The 27,691-nt window shown below is 38.9% G+C and overlaps 1 protein-coding gene across 1 annotated transcript in view; it reads left to right on the forward strand.

Moving 5' to 3' along the window:
* Positions 1-1,647: 1,647 nt before the first annotated feature.
* The window catches only part of ajap1 (adherens junctions associated protein 1), a 97,156-nt gene continuing 71,112 nt past the window's right edge, over positions 1,648-27,691 (forward strand). Inside the window, exon 1 of the mRNA XM_047372408.1 lies at positions 1,648-2,472. Coding sequence (XP_047228364.1) covers positions 2,444-2,472 — 29 coding nt within the window. The 5' untranslated portion in view covers positions 1,648-2,443. The remainder of the gene's footprint in view (positions 2,473-27,691) is intronic.

Here is a 27,691-nt window from a genome sequence, read left to right on the forward strand (position 1 = left end):
AGGTCAGCCACAAGCAGAGCAATGACTCTGTTCCTTTGAGGTTCGGTCAGCTGTGACATTGAGCAGACAGTTCAAGCAGATTTCTGTCAGCAGCCATTTTGCTGTGCCAAACCATACGATTTTTAGATATACTCACAGGCTTTTGCAACAAATGATAAAAACTGCTTCACTTGGATCAAAGTTTATAACTTTCACAATTTGTTTTCTCTCATCCCTTTTTTGATACTTCTTGATTAGAAAATTTACAGGCCATTGCAAAAGTATGCACATCCCCTTAGTATTCTCCGATTTGTCCTGTTACAACCATATACTTTAATGTAATTTATTTGGGATTTTATGTGAAATCCCAGCACAAAGTAGTTTATCACTTTCAAATGGTAGGAACATGTTCCATGATTTTTTTTTTTTTCACAAATAAGTCTGAAAACTGTGGTGTGCAAATATTTGGCCTCCTTTACTTTGATAACCCTAAGTTAAGTCCAGTGCAACCAAGTGGATTCAGAAGTCCCCCAGCAAGTAGCAGAGTTCAGCTGTGTGGGCTCAGACAGACCAGGAAAAAAAAATGTGTAGAAGTTTAAAGCAGGGTTAGATCATAAAACAATACTCCAAGCTTTGAAAATCTCCATCTAAATTGAGAGGGCAGGCATGAAGAGCATTAATCAGACAAGCGTCAAGAAATCCAATGGTTACTTTGGAGGAGCTACAGAGATTCACAGCTCTGGTGGGACAACCTGTTGACAGGAGAACCGCAGCTGTGGACACCACAAATTTGACTTGAAATGTCAAAAATAAAGACATTGTTAAAGCAGAATCATAAGAGTTCCTATTTGTAGTGTGCGGTAAGTCGTGTAGAGAACATAATATGTTAAAGAAAGTGCTGTGGTCCAATGAGACTGAGACTGAACTTTCTGGTCTACATGCAAAATTCTTCAAGAGAAAGGAAAATAACTGTGCACACACCCTTAACATACCAACCCCAATATGAAACATGGTGGTGAGAGGATCTTGCTGTGGGAACAGGGAAACTGGTCTGATATGAGGAGACAATGGATGGAGCTAGGTACAGAGCAATTCCAGAAGATAACCTCTTAGAAGCTGCAAAAAACTTGAAAGAGGTTCTCCTCGCAGTACCTCCCGAATAAACCTACAGACAGAGCTACAATGGACTGGTTTATGTCCAAATACACTCACGTCTAAGAATGGCCCAGTCAAAGACCTAAATCCAATTGAGAATCTGAAAAGTTGATGTTGACACATGCAATCCATCCAGTCAGTACCAAAACCTGCAAAGTTATGACATATCCAAATTTCATTAGTAAAAAAAATATATTGCTGCCACTCCACCATTACGCAGTGCTTCTGGTTGGTTTGTCACATTAAATCTCAATAAACTACTTAAAAACTGAATTTGAATACTTTTACACTGTACATTCGTATCCCAAACAAATAACCCTTCAATCACGCTGCCACCTATACAGGTAAGTAAAGTTCGGTGTTCTCCATCAACATAGCAAGCCCGACGATAATGTGCGTGTGCGCGCTCCCACATGAAGCGAGGCGCTACAGCACATGACATATTTGGCTTTACGGTGACGTCATGGCAACGTGGGGCTCGGCAGGCAGGTCGTTCGTCAGTCTGAGAGAAGAGGAGCAGCAGGAGGAGACGAACCATCCTCCTCTCCTCTGTAATGACAAGCACTCATCCCCCCTCTCTCTCCAACTCCTCTGAAACAACACTGATCTTCCCGGATTTTCTTTCATCGCGCTCCTTCTTCCTTCCTTCACTTTCGCCTATTTTCCATATTTTTTTCATCCTTTTTTACTTTATCTAAACCCCTCCTCAACCATTAACATCTCCAGAGATGTGAGGAGATAATGAGGACCCCCTACTAGCGCTGCTGACTTGGATCATCCGTGCATCCTTTGCCTGCTCTGTGTTTTTTCTCTCTCTTTTTCTCGGACGTTCATCTGCCTCTCAACAATGTAAGCGACGTGCTGTCAGTTCAGTGATGAAGAAGCCAACTACTCGCCCCGTTTTTCCCGCATCTTATGCGCTTGCACTTTCAGTCGGAGGGAGGGAATTAATGATTTTGCGCGGAGGCAAAGTTTGAGGGCATCTGCTCACCTGCCCGCATCTGCATTTAACTGATGACCAGGAAGAGAACAGAGCATCAGATGAAGAACTTCTGAGCGAACTGACTATTGTTCTGGCATTTTTGTTTAATTTTATGTGGAATTTGCCCATCTTCTCGGAGGAATTCGATGTGCGCCACGTTGAAGGATATGGCTTAAAACAACGATGCTGGCGTTGACAGCTGGAGTAAGGTCCGTAACTTGAGTGCTTTTCTCTCCTCAAACCAGAATTTGCCCCAGACTTTGGTGGAAAGCCGTCCAAATGGGAGGGTACCAGGAGGACTGAGGCGGATTCGGCAGCCAAGATAAGATGTGGATAAAAAGGAGCGCTGCGCGCAGGTGAGGCATATTTGTTACGCATTCAGTATTGTCAATAAATGCTTGAAGAAACTAATTTTTCCATTCGAAAATTTGACCACCTGCTCAGTTTTAAAACCTACGCCAAAGCAACTTATACGTCTATTGGGATTAAAAACATATTCGGTGTTACCTCTAGTAAAAAAGAAAACAGAATGGTGGAGAACATATTAAGCACGGTCTATAGTTTTGCAACCAAGTACCGACAACAGGGAAAATTTACGCGAAAACAATGTTTTTGAGAAGAAATGTTCACGTCAGCGACGCTAGGGGTCGCCAACAGTACAGCTCACACGCGGTCAGAGACGCACGCGCGCAGAGCCTCAAGGTTAGCCCTGACACCTCCGCCACACTTGTGAGAGCAAACATATGGAAAACGCAATTATAATGTAATTAGAGGGTAACTTTATGAAGGTTAAATTAAAGGTAATTGAACGTTCCTTTGAAAGAAGACAGATTAATTTGGGACTAAATACCCATATATTATAATATTTCTGAGTTTTGTGCTTTGAAAGTTTCTGTTTGCTGGTGGTGGCATGCAGTACTGATCTGAGCTTATCTGGGATTGAAAAGCTATTCCATGGAAGCTAATAGAAGAGATGCTCTAACTTGACCTGACTGAACTGATATTATTTTATATTTTTTTGCTGTTTTGTGGGAAATATTCCTGTATTTTTAAACAAGGTGGAAAGTATGGTATTCAGTTTAACTTTCCTAGGAAGTCTTCAATTAATAGCCAATTTTGGACACCTTAATTTTTCATTAAAATAGCTGTAAATGTAAAGTGCTCCTAAATGAACAACAATCTAAGATTATTCAGGTTCTTTTACCACCTGCTGAATCTCATTCCTGCCTGGCATATCTAATTCCTGCCCGAATGTATCCATTAATTTATTATGCATGACACACTCTCCACATCCTAGGCTGACCTCACAGGGTAATGGCAGTGCCTGGCGTCGGCAGAGCGGTAGATGCACAAGATGATGAAATGAATTGGTTTCAGATCTGGCACGGTCTAAAGTTCAAATAGATTAGTTTCCCATTTGAGGAATTTTCTTGGCACTTGTCGGGGGCATTTGGAACATCAGAATGGGAATGCCTGAAGAAACAGCAACTGGTGTTATAGACTGCAGCAGCTTGTTACAAGTTGTAAGCCACTTTGTCTCAAACGGTGGTTGAAAGCTTGCATCATTTGTTCTTGTCAGGTGTTAGCAGTTAGTGAATGGATCCTCCCAGGGAAAGTCCTTTTTTCCCTTATTTTATTTAGTCTTTTTTTATATTTGGAGGGAGAAGTCTTGCTGTCCATAATGTGTGTGTTTATGTGGAGAAAAAAGAGGGACTATTGAACTCTGAGGATGTGAGGAAACAGCTACTGTACCTGTTGGAACAGATAAAACCTGCCCACGGAATGGAGATATGTAGGCGTATATGCTACTGCACTAATGATGAAAACTCAAAAAAAGGAGCTGATGGAAAGATAAAAAAACTCCACACCTCAGCTTTTACTGATCTTCAGGATTGTTATTCATTATGTATTTTGGGCAAGTAATCTCATTAAGACTCTCTGGAAAAAAAGGATCTTGATAATCACGCTTTATCTTAATTATATAATTAGAGGCCCTGACTAGAACGATGCTGTTATTATTGTAATAAACATTGTCTTGTTTTCCACTCAAAGCCTTTAAGGGACGAATAGGTCACATACATATTTTTAATATGTGAGTCTTGGGTCCCCAGTGTCACTCTCATTGGAACCCCTGTGGAATATATGTAAAAACCCTTAAAGAAAATTATTTACTATTTTGGCAGCACCTTTATCTCAAAGTAAAAAATTTACAAAGAAAATCACCTTTTAATTTGAGCACATTTATGTGTGTGAGGGGTGGCCTCATTGCCTGAAGAGTCTGAACAGTTGCCATCATACAGAGCGAGCGGGGCAGTAAGGGTTGTAAAAACTAAAAGTCCAAGCTTATTGTGAAAGAACTGCAGCAAAGAGTGGCACCAATTCTGCATACCAACCATTTGATGCTATCAACATGCCAAACAGTTGTTTGGGAGGCATAGCACGTGAAAGTCCTTTCTGTCTTACCATGAACACTTTCTAGGTGGGTTTGATGTAAAACAAAGGATGAGAGGATGGAAAACCACTTCGTTAAAAACAGTGGGGAATCTGTGATGCTGTGGGCCCGTTTCTTCCCCAAAGGCCATATGAACCTTGTTAGAGTGCATGACATCATTAATTATGTCAGGTAATTTTACATAGAAATCTCTTGGCCTCTACCTATAGGATATAAGTAGATAATTATTTGGAATTACAGTGACATAATGATCCAAGACAAATGGCAAAAAAATGAAATTGTGGACCAGAAACAAAACCAACTTTATTCCATGGGCATGCCAGTCCCTGTACTTAAATGATATGGCAATCCTGTGGGGTAAGCGAGGACTCTGGATGATCTAGAGAAAATGGTCAAAGATCCCATATCCCTTTGCTCCAACTCTGAGAAATGTTATGGGAAAAAACTAAGTGGTGGGCTATTGTTAAAAAGGGGTAGTACAAAAATGATTAACAGCAGCAGTACCAATAACTGTTATTTGTGATTTTGTAAAAAAACGTCACTTCTTAATGTTTTTTTCCCAACTGAAGAGTATAGTGTTTTTTCAAATTTACAATGTAAGATTATTCAACTGGAATAACAGACGATTTTATTTGAAGGCCTTACTAAATCTATTGACTGAAAAAATATATTTATAACAGAACACAAATAATGATCTAATATGTGTTTGTGTATGTGGAAGTGTAGTTTGTTTTTTAAATTGTGTGGCTCTAGTGGCCTTTGTTTTGCAAGTTGGCCAACAGGAAATGGGGTGGACAGCGAGAGAGAGAGGAAGGCATGCAGCAAAGGTCAACGGGCCGGACTCGAACCACTGACGGCTGCCTCGAAGACTGTAGCCTCCCTACATCAGTTGCACGCTTTACCCTTGTGTCCCTGCCTTGCCCCATGTAGTTCCATTTGACTATGGGACAAGTTTGCAAATAGTTTCACAGAAGGGACATCTCTGTAGCACATATGGTAGGCTTTGTTGGCTGTTGATTAACAGATGTTAATGTATTCTTTCAGCACTATTCATACTACATTCTAAATAAAGTAGTTGTTTTAAGAGAAAAATGACTGCATGCTGTAAATTGTCAAAATTGGTTGTTTGTGAGCAAAGTTTGTCTCTATTTGGGCTATACAAATGGAGGACAATGTCAAAATAGGTTAGATTTTGAAAATTCCCCTCTCATTGTAAATGAAATACTATGTACATGATAGATTTTCCCAATGGAAGATACATTTAAATGTGATCCAAGATGAAAGCGGCTGTAATTGTGTATAATTTGAGCTTATAGGGCGACTATTCATCTATGCCAGGCTCTGCACCTCGCCGGTGAATCTTTCATGGACGTCACACAGTTTTTGCTTTCCCACAGAGAGCCCACATCCCACCAACACGCCGGAGATGCAGCAGATCAGGCTTCAGATTACCTTGGCTGCATAATATAACTGGCAGAGACACCAGTTACCTTTCCCAAGGACTTTTCTTTCAGTACAGTTCTTTCCCAGAGGTTACTGATTCTTGGGGTGTCTAAATAATTCTAGTCAGGATAAATATTAAATTTACTCAAATGTTGGTAACATGAAAGATAAAGGAGAAAATTGTTATAATAATTAGTGAGCTGAGAAAGCTCAGTTGTTATATCCTCATATCAGTATTCATGGGGAGCATGTGCTGCATACGCTGTGTTATTGCTGCATTAAATTGTGGTTTGTATCTGACTAATGGTCTAATTCGGAATAATATAACTGGCTTAATGAACAAGGGCTCCTAATACACAAACCAATTGCGTAACATCAGCGGTCTGCAGCTGATGGACATTATGTGACCCCACCTCTTCATTCTCAAAACTAGCTTTCACCACAACTCCATGGCCAAACATGACACTTTTGTATGAGGGGCATCAGATATTCAGATAGTCCTATGATTTAGGTGCCATCTTAATAGTCTCTATGAGGGTTATTAACTGGGCCTCTCTGGAGCATGATTAACCTAATTTGCAGTGAAATAGGCTGTGTTGCTTCTCTGAGATCATATCCTCTGGAGGCGTGTGTGACTATATGTGAGTGTGTGTCTCTAGGAGTGTGTTGTTAACACCCTGTGCTCTGTCAAATCCAGGCAGACCAGGACAGGTTGTCCCTGTCTAATGGTGAAATACACAAAACAGACGTGTCCAACTGTGGTTCATTTGACCATCCCTGAGATTCCAATTAGAGAGAAGAAATGAAAACAAGATCTGTTGTTGAGGCTACTGATGGCAACAGCAGGGAAGCATAAATTACACAACACTAACTTGGATTGTGGCTGTAAGTAAAGATAGATTAAGATCATGGTTGCTGTTATGGTTCCCTTTCCTCCCTGCAACACAAACATGTATATTGGACGCTTTAGTTGAGAAGACTGGAGTTTGATTTTATAGCCTTGGGAAAACTAATAACACATTAGCTGTTAAAGTTAGGTGCTGTGACCAAAGAACAGTAAATAGTAGCATGAATAATATTCATTTGTTTTTATATGACTAGAAACTTTAAAGTTCTTTAGACCATGCAACAGAGCTGTAAACCTGGAGATGGTGATATGATCTGCAAACTGCTGATGATGTCTTGGAGCAGAAAACTACAGTAGCATCTCTCACCCATTTAGATTTGCAGTAGTACATCAAGGTGGAAAGCTAAAGGCCCAACAAATAGTTACAAGATTGAGTAACCAGTAGGTGACAGGAATCAGACTAGCCCTGACTGGTCACTGGATGGTCGGAAACTAAAAATCCAATCTTACTACGATGAGCACTACCAAATCGCACAGACATCACTCTGCTGTTTGGTGTCTGTTACTGTGGAAAGTGGACTCCTGTAGTTATTCTGATAAAAGATCATTTTGGTCCTGATCCTTATGTTACATTAAATCTAACTGGAGCTCAGAGATCCGTGTGTGCTCAGGTAAGGTCTGGGACTTTGCCTTTGGCTTTGGAGACTGGACGGTTTCCCTCTGTTCCAGAGGAGGAGAGGATATGTTGTTTATGCCAACATAAACTGAAAATGAATTGCATTTTGTATTTTACTGTCCTTATTATGATTTAAGAAGTCAACTATTTTGTAAATTGTCTAATGTTGCAGCACAGTTATTTACACTGTCACATGAGGACAAGGTCAAATATTTGTTTAAGCATAAGCCAATATTTTTGGCTCACTTTTTGTTGAGCACTTGGCTTCAACGTAAGAGGACATATTTTGTTTGATATATTGTAAGTAGATGTCTGCCTTTTTTTTGGTGTTTTGTAAGCCCTTGCGGGCTGGGCACTTTTAATAGTTCATGACACATAATAAGTAAATAAATAAATAAAAAATAGATGGGGGCAAATGCTTCAAATATTATTCTGGTAGGTATTGAATATACATTAATCAGGCTTTAATGCTGCTTATAAACATGTTCATTCGAAGGCGGTGCAGTGCACATCCGTGCTACCACATATTTTTTTACATCACTGCTCTACATTGTTCAGCCTTAATGAACCCCAAATACTAAAACAATGACAATCTTAGCAAGAGAGGGAGCCTTTTATTGCTCTTGCCATAGCAGCTCTATCACATGCCTTTAGTTTAATATCAATTTGATTAGTTCAGACGGTTGGTAGTTTCATATATTTTTTTATTTGAAACTGTCCATGTGAATTTATGTGTGTTTGTATAAGACCGTGTGCCTAAATCTCTCCTTTTATCTCTCCTGCTCTCTCCTGCTTTACACCCTTAAATTTGCTCAAAGACCCGAATCTGCAGCTTGACTGCATCAGCAAACAGCTAAAAATGTGCTGCTGATGTTAGATAAATCTTGTGCCTGATTGGCAACCCTGACAGATCCCACCCTGCAAGTTGTCAAGATCAGATCATTTGGTGTGCTGCACATAAAACCTGGTCATGGGTTACTTTTAACTTTTATTGCCCTCATACACAACTCCTCATTCAGATTCATGGTGTTTTCATCTTGCCAGATAAGTTATACCTGAAAAGCATGCACACACTGTTTGTTCAGTAAACTGTCATCCTTTGAGTATTGACAAAAGGAAAATTGACTCCGATCCAAATGAAAATTTTCCAAAACTTATCAACTAGCCTCCTCTTGCAAACCAACAGGTCCTAGCTGCAACTGGTCCCAGCCACCTTTGGACAAAACTGTAACTACCATCTTGTATAGTTTGTGCAAAATGAAAAGGTGTGTCTTGCTGCCGTTACATTGAATCACATCCATCCTGCAGAGTAACAGAATTACCAGCACAGAGCTCATACTATACCTGATTAATGTAGTGAGCTTTCGCTGGATCAATAGTGCTTCTATAAAGGATCAGACTTATCCATCATAGGCTTTTTCCATTAACTGGCCCAGCACGGAGAATCTCACAGTTCAGGTGAAATACTTCATAATAAATGCTTTACTTTGTTTTTAACATCTAAGTGGTAATTGATGTGGACTGTGACATGGGGCACGGTAAAATTAATACATCAAAAGGCTTTTATAATTGGAGCAATTTTCCAGTTTTTCTGTTTTCTTTTTCACCCTGTTTCTCCTAATCCTCTTCTTACTGAGCATGTGGGTCATATACACAGAGCTGGAGGACATTGTGCAGTGGGAGTAATTAATGGGATGATGCAAAACCCTTGGCTGTTGCGTCTTGGAGCCCTATTTAACCAAATGCAACAATATTTTCTAACCTCCCCATTTTCTGTTGTTTTCAGAGTTTTTATTTATTTTGTATTTATTTATTTATTTATTTTATCTTTGAACTGTTTTCTGGTCTCAACCATGGTTTTTACTCTGCGGCCATTGTAGCAGCTGTTGCAGCTTAGACAGTTATGGGTTAAATAAAGTCTGGGTATGTTTATGTGTGTGTTTGTGGGTTAAACACCACTGGCACATTTGGAAGACTTCATACAATATTTGCCTCCCAGTGGCCTGCTCCACGAAATAAATCCATAAATCTCTGGAACTCCACAGAAAGCCAACCGTGGTGTTTATTTGGGTAATACAGGATATCCACCTTGACCAGATCAGCTCCTGCCCCCTGGAGTCAGTTTCTGCTGCACGGGTACATGCAGATGATATTTATCAATGTAAAGAGATTAAATTTGTCCTGTCTAAAACAGGTGCCTCACTGCACAACAGCCATTTCCTTCAGAGTATGCAGACACAGCATATGTATTTGCAAAGATTATTCTGGTTCACAACAAAACCTACAGATCTCCCTGACCTTTGTAGAACTCTAACACGGTTTACTTACACAGATAAATTACTTTTGAAGATATCACACTTGCAGAATCATTGATCTTGAAGGCACAACATGGTACTTACTATACATACTGTACATAGTACTAGGGGACAAAAGCAAATATTCTTTTTCACAGACAAAGAGACAGTTATAAACCAATCATTATAAAATGGCATTGTTTACTTAAAAAAAAAAAAAAAAAAGAAAAAGAAATATATATATATATATATATATATATATATATATATATATATATTCTAGACAGAATACTTCAGTGATGTCCTGTTTATTTAAATTCTATGCTGTTGATGGGAAATATCAGCAAAGAGAATTGGCCAGTTGTTATTTGTGTTACAGGTATTTAGAAATGTTCAGCTCTGTATCTGAGGAGCAACATGGAAGAGTGAAAATGTCTACTAATTTTGTTTCAGACTTCTTCTGGACAGCAGTCAGGTCGGCAGTCTTACCCATGATTGGGGTTTTGAGTAATGAACCAGGCTGGGAGTTTTAAAGGCCTCAGGAATCTTTTGCAGGTGTTTAGAGTTAACTCGTTGATTCAGATGATTAGGTTCATAGCTCGTTTAGAGACCCTTTTAATGATATGCTAATTTTGTGAGATAGGAATTTTGGGTTTTCATGAGCTGTATGCCAAAATCATCCGTATTAAGACAATAAAAGACCTAAAATATTTCACTTAGTGTGCAATGAATCTAAAATATATGAATGTTAAATTTTCATCATGACATTATGGAAAATAATGAACTTTATCACAATATGCTAATTTTTTGAGAAGGACCTGTAAATATCTAGGCTTAGTAAAATGTAATTTTAAAACACGTTATAAACATTTGAAAGAGAATTCGATTTAATTTGATGAATTTTAGACACATAAAGAACAATTTACCTTCTCAGGCTTTGCAGATGTACATAAATGTAATGTTTCTGTCAGAAACAAATTATTGGATGACTAGAAAGACTAGACAAGCTTTAAAAAATATTGCATCAGCAGTCTAGTTTATAACATCACTGCACGACACGATAATTCCAGGCACTTCTTGATATTTGCCATCCCTTGAGAGAGCTAAATGGACTGTCAGCCAATCTGTCACACCCGAGTAACCTCAACAACAGATTCAAGTTGACGACCAGAGACTTTCTTAAAATTCTCTGACATTGAACAATTTTGTCTATCATACAGTATGAATCTGGCTTTGACTATTTAACTTATGCGTTCTAAAAGCACCACAGGTATTTTGATATACTAAATACTCAGCCAACTTTCTGGCCAAATGTAGAAGGTATGCATTCTTCACTGCACCTTTTGTTTCCAATAATGATATAATTATGTGACACATATTAAAAATGATATGATTATATTGCGTTTATAGGGCCATGTCTAAAGCGCTGTAAAAGTAAAGACTGGCTCTAAATACTATAAACAAAAAAGTACTGCATCCAGATTTAATCTAATAGTCTGCCACCTTTCTCATCTTTCCTTGGAATTACATTGGATGCATAATCTTGTAAATCTATTTCAAAGTAGAAAAAGCTGCAAAAACATTTACAAGGCTAAAATGCATAATAATACTAATAATGCAATAACCATAAAGCCCAGCTGCATTAAAATGAGTGTGGTCTGAGTTTTGATGATCCCACAGCTTTAGGCTGTGTGTAGGTATATTGTTGGATAAAAAAAGTGTTGAAAAGTCTGAAGAGGTTGTAACTGTTTGCATATGTAGCATAACAAATGTCCTAGTTCATTTCAAAGGGGGTTACATTACCATGATACTTTAAGTCTTTCAGAAATTTGTACTGAATGGAGATCTAATTTCCTCAAGTGAACCATTTGACTTTTGAGGCAGATTAAATCTAAAGCACCACTTCAAGAATGTACTTAAGCTTTCCTTCAGTGACACCAAAGGGAGTATGTTTTCGTCTTGCGCTGTGGGTAAGGTGCCAGTTAAACTGAGTTTTAAATGGAACAGCTGAATAAGTGATGCAGCCCCGTAATTCATAAATATCCAGTATTCAGCATTCATCAATGCTGAGGAGAATTACTTTTAGCATTTTGCATACTCTAACGTTTTCTATTTACTTTGTCATTAACAGTCGGTTACATTGATTTAGCTAGGACAGACCTGCCAAAAAACAATCAAAAGTGCAGTTTTCCAGAGACACATCAATTAAAAATGTTATTTGGGGTTGGGATGTTATAAGTGGTAACATAGTACTTTAATCCCTGGTGTGGAATTTTGGAATCAGTTTTGACTTTTCCCCTTTTTTGATGCTGAAAAAAAATAAGGTGATATAATACATCTAAGATATGTTTATTTAAAAATACATTATAAGGTTTTTTGCCAGCACATACTTCTTCTCCTTATTTATGGTATGGGTTTTCCCTGCATATAGCATTAAATAAAGAGCTTAATAATCAGCATTTTTATATTATTATTACTGTACAACCTAATTTTTGTGTAAACAGCATGTAAAAAAAACATATAAAAATGCAAGGATTCCATATCTACTTGTTGCTGTTTTCCCATTGAATGCAAAGAAATGTAAATGGAGTGACACCGAAGACCTGATGGAAAAAAGGAGAAAACTACTAATTGTGTAATTGAGCGATGTCATGTTTATTGAGTTGAAGCTTGCATTTGATTTGCCACTCTAAGATATTTCAGCTGTGCAAGCACTACGTAAAATGCGATCATGGTCTAATCTGAATGCCACAAAGGTTTACAACACCATCTATTGAGGCTTTGAGTGGAGAGAGGCAATGGCTTCATTTATAATAACACAACATTTAGCTATCTAACTACTCTCTGGTTGAATGCATATGGTGGCTGACAGATGGTCAAGCTGTTACTGTTATTTTCAAAACTCATTGCGGATCTCAGATATCTGGAGTCCAGGTTTTCTGCAATATATTTGAAAATGTTTTGTTTGCAAAGTTACTCCAGGCTATAAACTGTATCTCCTACAGCAGTCAATATACTGTATCACTTTCACAATTTTAACTTTTATTCAAAGCTTATCTAATGTTACATTGCCAAATGCCCTGGCTTACAATGTGGCTTTGAATCTAGAGTACAGTCAGCTGTATAACTTATTTAGGGCTTGTTTTTCCATAAATACTATTACACCCTGAGAGATTGAGACTTAAAATTACTTCCATTTTACCAAGATGCATGTTTCTGAAAAGACATGAAACAGGGATTTCTCAAAACATAATAAAACATGTAAAAAAGGAGCCTTTTTACATGTTTTCAGTTTTGATGTCAAAAAGTATTTATGTCTTTCTTTATAGCAAATGGAAAATCTTTATTGGCATTACAACTTTTAAATCCTTTTTATAATCGCTGAACAGCTTTCTGTATCTTTACACTCATGTTTTGATGATTTAGCATTTGTGATTGTACAGTAAGATCTATTTGATCCCTTGTAATCTCTGCAAACTGTGGCTTTGGCTAAAAGATGCAAATGAGCAAATATCATTGAAAAACATACAAGAAGTACTGAACCTCAGGTTAATCGGACTTCTTTGATTTTGGTTGTGCACCAAGAACACTGGAAGCCTATGCAACCAGGTTATTGCACTTTTTTTTACAATTATTTTTCAAACAAACTTAATTGTTTTTGTTGGTGGAATTGATCAGGATACATATCATATTAATAATGGAAAAGATTTTAAATGATTTCTCATAGTCCAACTTATTACATCACAAAAATCTGGTATTTTAACAGAGGTGTGTTCATTTTTAAGAACAGCTCTGTTTTCAGTAAAATAATAATAGCAACAACAGGTTTAATTAGTATCAGATGGTAAATATTATTATTTTGATTTTGTCCCACTTAACCAACAGAGCAATGACATTCCAGACACAGCAGTCTCGATACTCGATATTCTGTCCCAACTGGAGTTTCTACAGGATAACCATAATATGCCGATCCATCACGGGTTAACGTGGTTAAGAAAGTTATTATAATGTTCAAAGGTTGTCATGACATTAAAATTTCAAATTTGACATTGATTCCAAAAAAGGTTTCGATGCCGCAGCAACATTTTTGAATGCACAAGGTTTTTTCTGTAAGATAAAAAATATAACACTTTGACAGTATTTTAAATTCATTAATTAGAGTAAGACCATTAAGTACGGAACAATTCAGCCCTTCTTTGGAAAAAATATATCACAGTGTCACCTCCCTCTTTGGCAAACAGCAGACAAGATAACAATTTAAGTGTTAATATCCTTCATGGAAGTATGTACCTTTCATTCCATTGTTCAGTCATTTTATTTTATTATAATTAGGCCCGAGCAGGAAAACTGCAAGGGCCTATTGTAATCGTAGGCATTCTTATTATTATTCCGTTGCCTCTTTGCGGGGCAATATGGGGACTTTGCCAAGCCCCTAGATGCACACGCTGCGTGAAATTCTTCATCCTTGATGTCGTCGTCAGTGGGCGTGGCCAAACCACTTAGCCACACCCCCAAACCTGAGATGGGCCGAACCGTAAGTCGTTCAGATCTGAAATTCGGCACAATGCTAGAGCTCCTCAAACAAAGAAAAAAAGTCTCCTGGGGGTATGCCCTAAAATGCACAGGAAGTCGGCCATTTTGGATTAAAGGCCAATTTTTGCCCATTTTTCACTTTTACTCACCTTGAACTTTAACAAACTCCTCCTAGGGATTTTGAGCTATCGTCTTCATATTTGGGCAATATACTGATAAGGCATGGAGGATTAAAAGTTATCAAAATCCTGAGTTTTCGGCCATGTTTAGGGGGCGTGGCTGGGACACGAAGTTGGTGTTCGCGCCGAAAGTGAAAAATTGCAATAACTTCCCCAAAAAAATTCCTAATCACACCAAAGTTGGCATGAAGGAGGACATTCAGGTTCCCGACGATCCTATGGGGTCATATGCTGACATCATCAAAGCCACGCCCCCTCAGAACAGGAAGTCACTTTTTTTACTGGGAAAGGTCGCTATCTGGCTGTCTACACTCCATCCACTTAAAACTGTGTCAGAAGGCAGATAACTAGTGGGTCTAACTTCGTTTGAAGCACAGTAACTTGTCATAAAAGGGCGTGGCCGTGGTGGCGCGGCGAAGTTGGACATCACGCCATGGCCATACGTTTGGCTCTAATTTCCACATACATCATCTGATCTGCACCAAATTCCATGTGATCGATCCTAGTCCAGTCCCCAACAGAGATCTGATGACATATTTGGTGGGCGTGGCCTTATTCGTCCACAGCGTCCCCTAGAAAACCTTTTAAAATCAGCCCCAAGCCATGCTTTGACTGAGGTATCTGAAATTCGGTACACATATGTAACTTCACAGGACCTACAAAAAAGTCTCTTGGAGCATTGGTCCAAACCTCACAGGAACTCGGCCATTTTGGATTGAATTTGCCATTTTGACCCTGTTTTGGCCGTTTCTAGCCCGCATATCTGACCGAACTCCTCCTACAGCTTTTCAATTACAGACTTGAAAATCACTCAGTATACTCTTAAGGGATTGGGGATTAAAAGTTATCAAAAGCTTTTGGATACATGAAAGCGTGTGGGCGTGGTCACGCCTCAAAATATGACTTTTAGCAATAAAAGACAAAATTGACATAGCTCCTGCAAGAAAAGTCACAGAGACCTGAAACCTTTTGGGATTGATCTGCCTCTAGGCCTGAACAATATTCACTGGTCAGATGCTGACATAATCGAAGCCCCGCCCCCTGACAACAGGAAGTGTCACGTTTTCCTTTAGAGAATCAGTGTTTGATGTTTTTCACCTAATCAATGTGAAACTGTCCCAAGTAAAAGATAACATCATGGTCTTAGACAGTCGCCAGTACTGACTGCTTTAGCTGGAGAGTGTGGCTATGGTGGCGTGGCGTATTATGATGACACGCCACGGCCATACGTTTCACTATAAATTACACATGCATGGTCCCATTCAGTGCAAAATAAATATGGTTGATCTTTGTCAGCCCCCAAACACCTCTATTGGATTACATTGAAATATGGATCAACAGCACCCCCTAGGACACTTCAAGGGCTACATCTCCCTCATACATCATCGGATCCACTTGAAATGTAGTACACATGATCATTACTTCATGATGGAGATGCTGACACAGTCAATTGATGATGTTGTTTTAGCCCTACCCACAAACAAACAAGTGAGTGCAGCTTCCATCTGGAATGCCCGATTTACTCCCAATTTTCAATGCTTATTAACAGGCCAAAACTCTGCATGACCAAAGATCATATGAAATGTTGCTCACAGTGACACCTATTGCCACGTGTTGAAGTGAAGCGGTGTCATCGAATGTGGCATGTAGGAGGCGATGCCAGGCTCCCGCGGTTGCTGCACAGGCCGAGTTGCGCTGAGGTGCGAGGGCCTTCAAGGCTGCTTGCAGCTTTAATTTTTATTATAATTACTTCCAGTTGTCTGTCAATTTGTTGTTGAGACTGTTGTGCATGATGGGTTGGTCACCTTCAAACTGCTGATGTGAAAATGCTTCAGGAGAAGATTCTGTTGACACCGACGCCACTGAACATGTAGAAGGATCTTATTTCAACCAGGCCAATATTAAAAATTACAGATCGGTGCACCAATGTGATAGAATCTCATGCTGAATGCTGAAGAATTCCTCCTGATCTTAAAGCAGAGGCTCGTCTACACACTTCAAGACAGTACACATACAGTACCATATTTGGCATTCCCCAATCGTGGTGCCTCGCCCCCACCTCCCATATATATGTGCAACACCACACAACAGTAGGCTCTTGTGGTGTGGGGTGATGAGCCTTGTGGGCATGGAGGGAGCACCATACAATGCCACATCTTTGCTATATTTGGCCTTGTCCTGCACCTCAATTTTAATGCAGAGACACTTAGGGCTTTGGGGTTTGGATGAGGGAGATTCTGATTTCAGCAAGCAGTGGGGTCTCGTACAACCCAGCCACAGCCCCAATTTTAATACACTTTAGACAAACAAATCTGCATTCTTCACAACACTTAACTTCACCACAGACACACTCACAAACACCACAGAGGGGGGCTGTGCTTGGGGGGGCACAGTGTATTTCGCTGGCTCCTGTCACAGAGCCTGTGCCAGTTTAATGGAAACTGTAGGAATTTGTAACCGAAATGTAGAAAATTCGTACAATCAATTATGAAGCCTAAAATGTCCACGGAGTGTGTTCAGAGCCAGTGCGGGGTCTGCGCTGCTCAAAGTACACCTGTCTAAGTGGGAGCCTCGAGATATATGTTTTATTACTTTAAAAGTTTACCTTTTTGTCCACTAATCGTGGTCATGGTAGAATCTTCAAGTTAATCTCTGTGTTCTAGGATGGTCACTGAGATGTAAAAACAGAGCAGATAGTATTAAGCCTATATAGTATTTATTTAAGAATAAAGTTATGAGAGAGAGGTGATGGATCAGAACATCAGCTTGTTAACTGGTGGTCTTGCTGTTCCAATTGCAATTTGGCTTGTAGTATTAAATAATAATGCCTATGATGTATTTCAAACTTAGCAAAATAAGTTTAATTGATCAGCAGCATGATCCTTCACCTGGCATTGTAATCTATAGCAGTTGTTGGAAAGACGCTAATAAAAGTTCATTGGAAATAAAATTAGAAAATAGCATGCTACCAGTTTTTTCAGCCCGGTTTAGTTAGATATTTTTTTGGCCCACTGTTTCTGTTCTCTTTGTCAGATGTACACAAATGCATCAAAAACCTGTATCTGGCTTCTGTCCTGCTCATATCTACCACCAAAAGACATCATAAACAATTTATCAAATGCCTGCTGAAAAGGTAGACCACAGGCTGCCAGAACTAAAACCTGTTTTTTTGGTAAAATGTTGAAGCAGAAAGTTCATTTGCTAAAATATTTATGAAATTATATTGTCTAAGGAATGTGCTGTATGGTATTGTAACTCTCACTATATTAATTGGTTTTATGGAAAAATCTTGATTACTAGATTTAAATTTTTGTGTCATCTTATCTGTGAAGTTAATTCTCTATGTAATATAGTGCTGTGTTAATTTTGATAATGCAATGCACAGCCTCAGTTTTACAAAGAACTCTTTGTTAAATTCACTGGTGTAGTGCTGCGTTACTAGAGGCTTGCTTTTCAGGACATGTCTGTTGACCCTGGCTTGAAAACGGTGATTATTCTGGGTCAGACTCTTTTGAAGCTACATGCTGGAATTAATAGGACTGAGAAGGGCAAAAACAGGGCTGGTATCATGTCCTGGTTTTTTTAATCTGCTGCAGTTCTAGGAAGGAGAAAAGTGTTACATCTCACTAAACCCAGTGGGGTCAGAGCAAATTCCTTAAGATGCAAAGCCATGTTTTCTGTGAGACGTAATTACCAAAATGGTGGAAGGTCAAATAAATAAGTGTGAATTTGGTTTAATTGTGAATCAGCACTGTTGTTTGTTTTCTTTAAGGAAATTAGGATTTTAGCTCTATAAGGCTTTATGCATTTGTTTTTTTATAAATTATTCTATTATACCATGAACTCGTTCAATTAATAAGAGTTTTAACATGTTATTTTAATAAAGCAGCACGATTATATACTGGAACGTCATCATTCTTGGCTAAACAGTGCACGGTGGTTCAGTTGGTAGCACTGTTGCCTTGCAGTGAGAAGGTACTGGGTTCGATTCCTGGCCGCGGGTCTTTCTGCATGGAGTTTGCATGTTCTCCCCGTGCATGCTTGGGTTCTCAGCGGGTACTCCGGCTTCGCTTCCTCCCACAGTCCAAAGACATGCCTGTTAGGTTAATTGGTCTCTCTAAATTGCTCTTAGGTGTATGAATGAGTGTGTGCATGGTTCTTTGTGTGTTACCCTGCGATGGACTGGTGACCTGTCCAGGGTGTATCCCGCCTCTTGCCCATAGACTGCTGGAGATAGACACCAGCTCCCTCGTGACCCACTATGGAATAAGCAGTAGAAAATGACTGACTGACAATGATTCGGTATAGAAGATATGTAGGAATAAAAATTTTATAGGCCTCAGCAATAGCATCATTTTAGGTTCAAAATAATTTATTTTATGAAAGTCTCAGAAATAGCTTAATTAGATAGATGAATAAATGTGGTTTCAAGGTATATTTGCTTATATTTTACGCACAATGTCATATCTGTTCAATCACACCATAATAACAGATATCTTTTTAAACTTTTGTTGGGGAGATTTAAGGTATGGGTCAATTTCCAGCATTAAACTATACCAACAGTTTTCAAAACTTATGGTGTTAATACCACTTCAAATTTTAAGTGGTACCATTCCTATGCTTTTCATAAAATAATAGAAAAAATGCTGGGGGAACCAGAGTTTCTGTTTAGTCCAAAGAGTACCACAATGTCGTCCGTTGCTTGACCGTTGATCCACACTGCCAGTCAGCTGGCTGAAAGAAGCTACTAGACTTTTGCCTCCCTCACAGCGAATACAAATTTAGTTCTTGGAAAGAAAAAGTAATGGTGGAGTAATTCAAAGACTTTGAACAAGATATTGTTTAAAATTAAAGCAATTTGATAATCTTACAAAGTTCGTTGTTGCATTTTTGTGTAAACAATGTGGCATCATGACATTTCTACTTAAGGTTATTAAAATTTCATCAATTCCCAATAAATTGCACAGCTGGTACTTCCTATTATTTAGGAAGTACCAGCTTCCTAAATAATATCAAAAGGTGCGTTTCCTCTCCAGAGACCATTTCTGGGGACCAGGGTAGTTTTCTGGGGTAGTTTTTGTCCCCTTCTGTATTGCCACTCTAGGAACCATGGCCAAATCAGACAAGGCAAATAGAAATCTACCCCAACAAATTTTCTTGACTAGGAGATAGTACTTTTTGGATGGGCCCTGAACCAAAGGGAGACTTGTGTGATGGGATCTACACATCAAATGTTTGCTGTTTCAGTCATCAGCCAGTTCAAACTCCCTTACAGTTTATATTATCTTTTAACTTTAAATTATATGGCAGAAATTATGGGTATTTCTGTTTGCTAACACAACATTGCAATGCAGATATTACTGTTGAATCAGTATTGTACACTATTAACTTTTGAATATAATACAAAAATTACTTTGTATTTGTGGAAATATTAGTTAAATTAATTAAAGACTGAGTGTGTGCCTCCCTTGTCAGTAAATGTTTAAAACTGACATTAAGATAGTAAGTTTAGCCCTTTTTTCTACAGTGTTTCTAGTCACAGATACAAATTAAAGCAATCACAACCCCTCAGGATTGTGGACAATTAACTGATTTTAGGTTTAGTAGACACTCTGAAGCAGCTGTTTCTTTTTATTAGGTTTTCCAAGGCCAAAGGTCTCTGACAGAATCATTGATTATAGTTTTTTTTCTCACACATTTTTACATTAGAACTCTTTTCACACTTTATCCATCACGTTGTGATTAATGCAGCTCACTGAAAACCCGTTCTAGGTAAACTTTTCCACAAAGTTTGGAGTCACAGTACTTTGCCCTTAAAGCGTAACCACCATGTAACAGTCTGGATAAAATATGCCATTGTTATCTCTCACTGATTTTAAATACACTCTGGACTCTGCTGTTGCGGTAGGCGACAACCTGTGTCCCCGGATTAAAGCAGCACTGCAGCAGGAGGAGAACTCGCTCAGCTTTAGTGGATGCAATCTACATGAATGGCCTTCCTTTAGACTCCACAGTAAAAACAGATACAAGAAACAGATTTGGTAGTGAAAAGGGTTACAGGAAATAAAGTTCCAGAAAAAAACTACATTACACACATCTTACCATAAACTTTTCTCAGTAAGTCCTCTGCTGAGGTTGTCATATTGGGTATCATGTAAGTACCCAATATACACAAAGATAAACCCTTATTTGCACCTTAAATATCAAACTGTAACATGTATGCTATCTTATTTTTTACATTTTTTATTTTATTAATTATGTAGTGTAATCTAAGATGTGGATGAAATATTTCTTTAATTTTTTCCACAATGTGTGACATACATAGGGAATTCGGATTGAAAGAGAAGTAGAAAAAAGTGGGTGAAGCATTGTATCTTAGTAAATGCAATGCTTAGGGTACAGCTGCTCAATAAAGCTATTGATAAAACCATTTCTAATTTACTTTGAACCTTTTCTGCATTATGATCCATAAAAAGTCCTAACACATCCGGCTGTAAATGCTAAATTATCTGAAAATTGTGTCATTCTGGCCATGTGGCCATTTCAGCTTCTTTTTGCATGTGAAGTCTGTCAATAAATATTGATGTACGTAAAATACTGTCTCCTGCCTCTATTGCATTCAGCTAAAGCAGTCAAATGCATCTTTGCCTTGCCTCTTGGGTCCAATCTGCACTGCTGTTTGCACTGTACTCACAGTGAGTCATCTGTAAGGAGAAGTGTCCTTGCTCCTCGACCTGAATGTTATCAGAGAGTTTTTACGCCCCAGAGGGGTGAGACTACCGCACAGCTTTTTCACTGTTCAGTCTTTTTCCATCTCTGTCACTCTCTTAGGATAATGCAAATGCATACTCCATGTCCTTCCATCTCTATTTTAGGAATCTCCTCCCTAGCGTTGACTTGTTATGCTGGGAGCTGGCAGAATCAGGGAAGGTGGTATGAATGAAAACACAATACAAGAGCTCTCACACCCTACATTCTTGGGTTTCTCTCTATACACAATCCTTAAAAGGTGAACAAAATAGCCTGAGCTACTTCATGGTGGTCTGAATATGTTTCACTTAAAACGAAGACGTAATCCATCCTCAAATCCCCTGGAGGCTTTTGAGGGAAGCCATGACATCGCTGAGCTTTTAAAACAACTTGGCTATAAATAACATCTAACACAATAAAGTACTGAATACCAGAAAGGGCTTTTTCATCTGGAAACATGTCTGATTAACCAGACAAGGTCTAACTCCTATACAGGTCCTTCTCAAAATATTAGCATATTGTGATAAAGTTCATTATTTTCCATAATGTCATGATGAAAATTTAACATTCATATATTTTAGATTCATTGCACACTAACTGAAATATTTCAGGTCTTTTATTGTCTTAATACGGATGATTTTGGCATACAGCTCATGAAAACCCAAAATTCCTATCTCACAAAATTAGCATATCATTAAAAGGGTCTCTAAACGAGCTATGAACCTAATCATCTGAATCAACGAGTTAATTCTAAACACCTGCAAAAGATTCCTGAGGCCTTTAAAACTCCCAGCCTGGTTCATCACTCAAAACCCCAATCATGGGTAAGACTGCCGACCTGACTGCTGTCCAGAAGGCCACTATTGACACCCTCAAGCAAGAGGGTAAGACACAGAAAGAAATTTCTGAACAAATAGGCTGTTCCCAGAGTGCTGTATCAAGGCACCTCAGTGGGAAGTCTGTGGGAAGGAAAATGTGTGGCAGAAAACGCTGCACAACGAGAAGAGGTAACCGGACCCTGAGGAAGATTGTGGAGAAGGGCCGATTCCAGACCTTGGGGGACCTGCGGAAGCAGTGGACTGAGTCTGGAGTAGAAACATCCAGAGCCACCGTGCACAGGCGTGTGCAGGGAATGGGCTACAGGTGCCGCATTCCCCAGGTCAAGCCACTTTTGAACCAGAAACAGCGGCAGAAGCGCCTGACCTGGGCTACAGAGAAGCAGCACTGGACTGTTTTTCGGATGAAAGCAAATTCTGCATGTCATTCGGAAATCAAGGTGCCAGAGTCTGGAGGAAGACTGGGGAGAAGGAAATGCCAAAATGCCAGAAGTCCAGTGTCAAGTACCCACAGTCAGTGATGGTCTGGGGTGCCGTGTCAGCTGCTGGTGTTGGTCCACTGTGTTTTATCAAGGGCAGGGTCAATGCAGCTAGCTATCAGGAGATTTTGGAGCACTTCATGCTTCCATTCTGCTGAAAGGCTTTATGGAGATGAAGATTTCATTTTTCAGCACGACCTGGCACCTGCTCACAGTGCCAAAACCACTGGTAAATGGTTTACTGACCATGGTATCACTGTGCTCAATTGGCCTGCCAACTCTCCTGACCTGAACCCCATAGAGAATTTGTGGGATATTGTGAAGAGAACGTTGAGAGACTCAAGACCCAACACTCTGGATGAGCTAAAGGCCGCTATCGAAGCATCCTGGGCCTCCATAAGACCTCAGCAGTGCCACAGGCTGATTGCCTCCATGCCACGCCGCATTGAAGCAGTCATTTCTGCAAAAGGATTCCCGACCAAGTATTGAGTGCATAACTGTACATGATTATTTGAAGGTTGACGTTTTTTGTATTAAAAACACTTTTCTTTTATTGGTCGGATGAAATATGCTAATTTTGTGAGATAGGAATTTTGGGTTTTCATGAGCTGTATGCCAAAATCATCCGTATCAAGACAATAAAAGACCTGAAATATGTCAGTTAGTGTGCAATGAATCTAAAATATATGAATGTTAAATTTTCATCATTACATTATGGAAAATAATGAACTTCATCACAATATGCTAATATTTTGAGAAGGACCTGTAGATGTTCCACATACAGTAGGTCAACTTTTCATGAAATTTCACTCACATATTGTCAGAGAGAAGGATGTGAAGCCACTGGATTGTTAAATTGCCGTTTCAAAAATTCTCATTTGCTGTTTGTGCATCACGATGCAAGATTTCATAAAACAAGAAAATGTCCATATATCATTGAGACAGAGCAGAGCTAAGTTTAGGGGGTTTTCAAAGTTTTGATGGATGACTACCACTTTATGGAGGCAGCACATGATTGAGGGCAGTACAGAAACACACACACACAAATTCTTAGTCCCTGAATTGAACTCCTGCACACAATTTCCATGAATAACTGCATGGCTTATGAGTGGTTTAAATGTATGTGGCAGGAAGCAAGTCACCTCATAATAGGAGTGTCTTGGCTTCATGTTCTCCTGGGTGGGGTTTTATCATGGTCTTTTGCCTTACTATCTTGTTTAAAGTGACTTTATGAATGAGTTTTAGGGTGCACAGTTTGTCTCAGTTTTGGTCCTAACATAGATTGCTGATCTGTTAAGGGTGTACCTTGCCTATTGCTTGTGATTGCTGGGAGGTACTCCTGCCCACTCTGACCTATAACCGGACTATGAGGATACAACGAAGCCACGTATAGCAAGGGTGTACGTTACTGTGCAAAGGTTTTAAACCGTCCCCATTTACCTTCCCAGTAAGGAGCCAGCCTTTGCTGTATTCTTTTAAGGTACCCTTGATCAATACTTCTTAAGGGTTTCTGAAAGTCTTTTTTTCCTGCTTATTTACCTATTTTCAGCCCAGTCCTTCTACCTGACCATCAAAACATGAAAGCACTGAACAAATATCAGCAGGGGTGGAGAAAAACAACACCAACAAAAGAGCAGAGGAACAGTATCTGAAAGTCATTTCTCTAAGAAATCCAGCAAAGACTTGAGAGATGCATTGTCCTGCAGATGATCACCCTATGTACATATTAATAAATTACAATGTCATTGAAAGGTAAATTTACTTCAGTAATTAAATTCAAAGTGAGACTCATATATTATATTGATTCAGTACAAAGAGAATAATATTTTGAAAGCATGTATTTATTTTTTTTCAGTTGAATTTTGCTTACAACTAAACAAACCCTAAAACAAACCTTCTTATCAACTTAGAACATTACACAAGACAGATAAAAAGGACTTTTAATACAGAAATGTTATAATATGACCATGTTATGCCTTACCCAATCATAGGGAAGATTCCTGACAGTTGTCCAGCAGACAGTCACTGACACCTCCAAGCAGAGGGTATGAGACACAAAGTAATTGCCATTGTTGCGGCTTTTTCCTTTCTTATGTTAAATCTCTCCTGGACCACAGACAACTTCAGAAATGCCTAAGCCGGGTAAGGATAAAAAATACCTTACTGTTGCTTAGTGGCCCAAAGTTCTCTTTTCAGATGAAATTAAGTTTTGCATTTTATTTATAAGTCAAGGTCCCAGAGTCTGGAGAAAACGTGGAAAGGCACAGAATCCAAAACGCTTGGGGTCCAATGCAAAGTTTCCAAAGTGATTTAGGGTGTCATGTAAAAAAAAAAAAAAACACTTCATGCTTCCCTCCGCTGACAAGGTTTATGGAGATTTCATTTACCAGTCGGACTTGGCAGCTGCCACACTAGAGTACCAGTAGCTGCTTTAATGAATATTGTATACCTGTGGCTGATTGGCCAGCAAACACACCTGACTAAAATCCCTTAGAGAATCTATGGAGTATTGTCAAGAGGAAGATTAGAAACACCAGAGCCAACAATGCAATCAACTTTCCATATAAATTCTAACCTGCCTGTCTGCCAAGTTCATGCTAATAGCTCAGTAAGAATGACATATTTTTGCATATGCTAAAATACTTTCCTTTACTTGTCTTACCTTTTGTATTTTTCATAAACTCAACTAAAAGAATGGGAACTAATTGTATTTTAGTGACATGCTCCTGTTAACAATGTGGCTGAAAATACATTTAAACATGTTTTTTCTATGACAGCGGTTGTAAAGGCAACACTGGTTCATCCCTTGAGTTTCACACCCATGATTAATAGGTCAGAGTCAGGTGACCAAAACTAATAATCTTAAATGGGAAAGCAGCCAAAGTTTACAAAAAGTGCAATGAAAACCTAAAGAAATACTGATTAAAGACCTCTAAGAAAATCGGATTCATTTATAGGAACAAAACAAAACTTCAGTCTATTTTTACTTCGCCAAACAAATTTATTTTTAGTGTGCTTGATGTCTCGCGACAATCATGGCTATTTACTTTTACAGTTTGATCACCAACCCCTGGTTGTATGTGACATTTGCTCTTGCCGCCTTGAAAGCAAAAACGTGCTCCGACTTCTGGTGTTTCATTTACCTAGTGACTCTTTGAAACCCGATAACCACCACTAACTTCAATTTTTGACTTGTTGCCAAGTCTATATTTTAAAAAGTGCAGAGGTTTCACTGTGAAATTTTGTTTGCTGAAGATATATTTAGAACTGTTTATTTTACAAGAAACATTTTAGGTTCCCTGCTTCCAAACCTTAATTCTTTTATGTGCCAAAACCAGCAGAGGAGTCAGTTTTGCTTGGGTCAAGTGCATGGTTAAATGATGATGTTTAAGTGTATATAAGTGGTTATGATGCAAAGCTACAATTGCAGTATGAGAGGTTTCCATATAGTCATTTGATCTTTAAAGGGCTTTTCTAACAAGGCTGAGCACAAGGAAACATCTGCTGTCCTCAAAGTGGGTATTACCACAGTCACTGGAAACAGGTCTGTGTATTCTAATATATCCTTTTTCTGGCTGTATGGGTGATGGTGATCTAAAGCAGATGTCAGTGGTAAATAGATTTTCAAACAATAATGATGATTAGAAGGTTTTGTGTCTGCAGCATACATCTACTTTGATATTTAATAGCGTGCTTCCCTTAAGTGTTAATTAGATTGAGGCATTTTTTAAAAGTCCTTACTTTACACAAATATGTTTTAACAAGAAGTTGTGGATAGTTTTATAAAATTACTGCCAAGTCACTGAGATGTGGACCATTCATTGCAGGTGCAAATTCAGGTCTCAAATCCCCTCGATTTACACTGACCAGAGTTCGCCTGTGTCAAACTGAAGGGATCGACCCTGTGGATGCATAATTCCACCATTTATAAAGCAGGTGGATTTGGTTAAATAGAAACCTCCCATTACACCCAGTGATGATCTGACAGAAAATGTGACAACAAATAGTCATGTTTTTACAGTATGTACAGCAGAGTACAGTAGGTAGAGTGCTGAATGTATCATTCTCATACTTTGAGATAATTTTAGTTATGGGTTTCAGCCACTGCTGTTGTTTGTCTGAAAGGTGCATGATTTCCTTGTGCATGCAAGCATTTTCAACTCTGGTGTCCTTCCACATTTCATATGTTTTCTAAATGTATAACAGCCTAATTTCTGTCTACTAAGCATCCTAGTGCACCAAGAATTGAGATTGTTTCTATTGATTGTTTGGCAACTGCCCTTTATTGAATGATGATGCGGAGGAATTGTTTCTGCAGCCTGAGCACCCAGTTTACTCTGCATTTAGACTCTTAACTGGTAATCTTTTTTATGAATGGAGAGAACATTGTTTGAAGTTCATTATACTTTCTTTAATGATTTTGACAGTTAAGTCTTAATTCATCTGATATAACAATGCTTGTCAGACCATTTCAGTCATAAGGTCTCATATTATTAATTTGACTATCCTAATGAGCATGTTCAGACTTTTGCTTTTTAATGTCGACAGAGAAAGAAAAACAACCAGGTTGTAACAACTTTGACAAACCTGACTATCCTGTTGACTGCATACATCCAAGTAAAAGTGACTTTATTGACAGGATTCCTATGTAAACTATCATGAATTGCTTAAATAGTCGAAGTAGAACAAAACCAGAGGATGAAACAGATTCAGCACACAGGATAAGACGGTAAATGAGATTTATTTCTACTGTAGACTTTGTTTAAGGAATCTTGAGTTGGAGTTGTCCAGAAGCCAGAGGAGGAGGTAAACCCAGGAATCCAAGGAGAGGGAGAGAGTACTGGTGATGAGGATATTTACAGTGCAGTCCTTAAGAGGGAGTATTACCAGATGTTGGCAGGCAAGTAGGCCGATAGGCAGGTCGACAGGTCGACAGGCAGACAGGCAGGCAGGCAGACGGATAGGCAGACGGATAGGCAGACAGACAGGAGTCCACATAACTGAGGTTATGTTCCAGCAAAGGTCTGTATCAGCAGCTACCTTAAGAAGCCCATGAGCTCATTAGGAGAATGCGTTGCAGCTGCAG

The sequence above is a fragment of the Girardinichthys multiradiatus genome, chromosome 1 (genome assembly GCF_021462225.1).
Source record: "Girardinichthys multiradiatus isolate DD_20200921_A chromosome 1, DD_fGirMul_XY1, whole genome shotgun sequence".
Lineage (NCBI taxonomy): Eukaryota > Metazoa > Chordata > Actinopteri > Cyprinodontiformes > Goodeidae > Girardinichthys > Girardinichthys multiradiatus.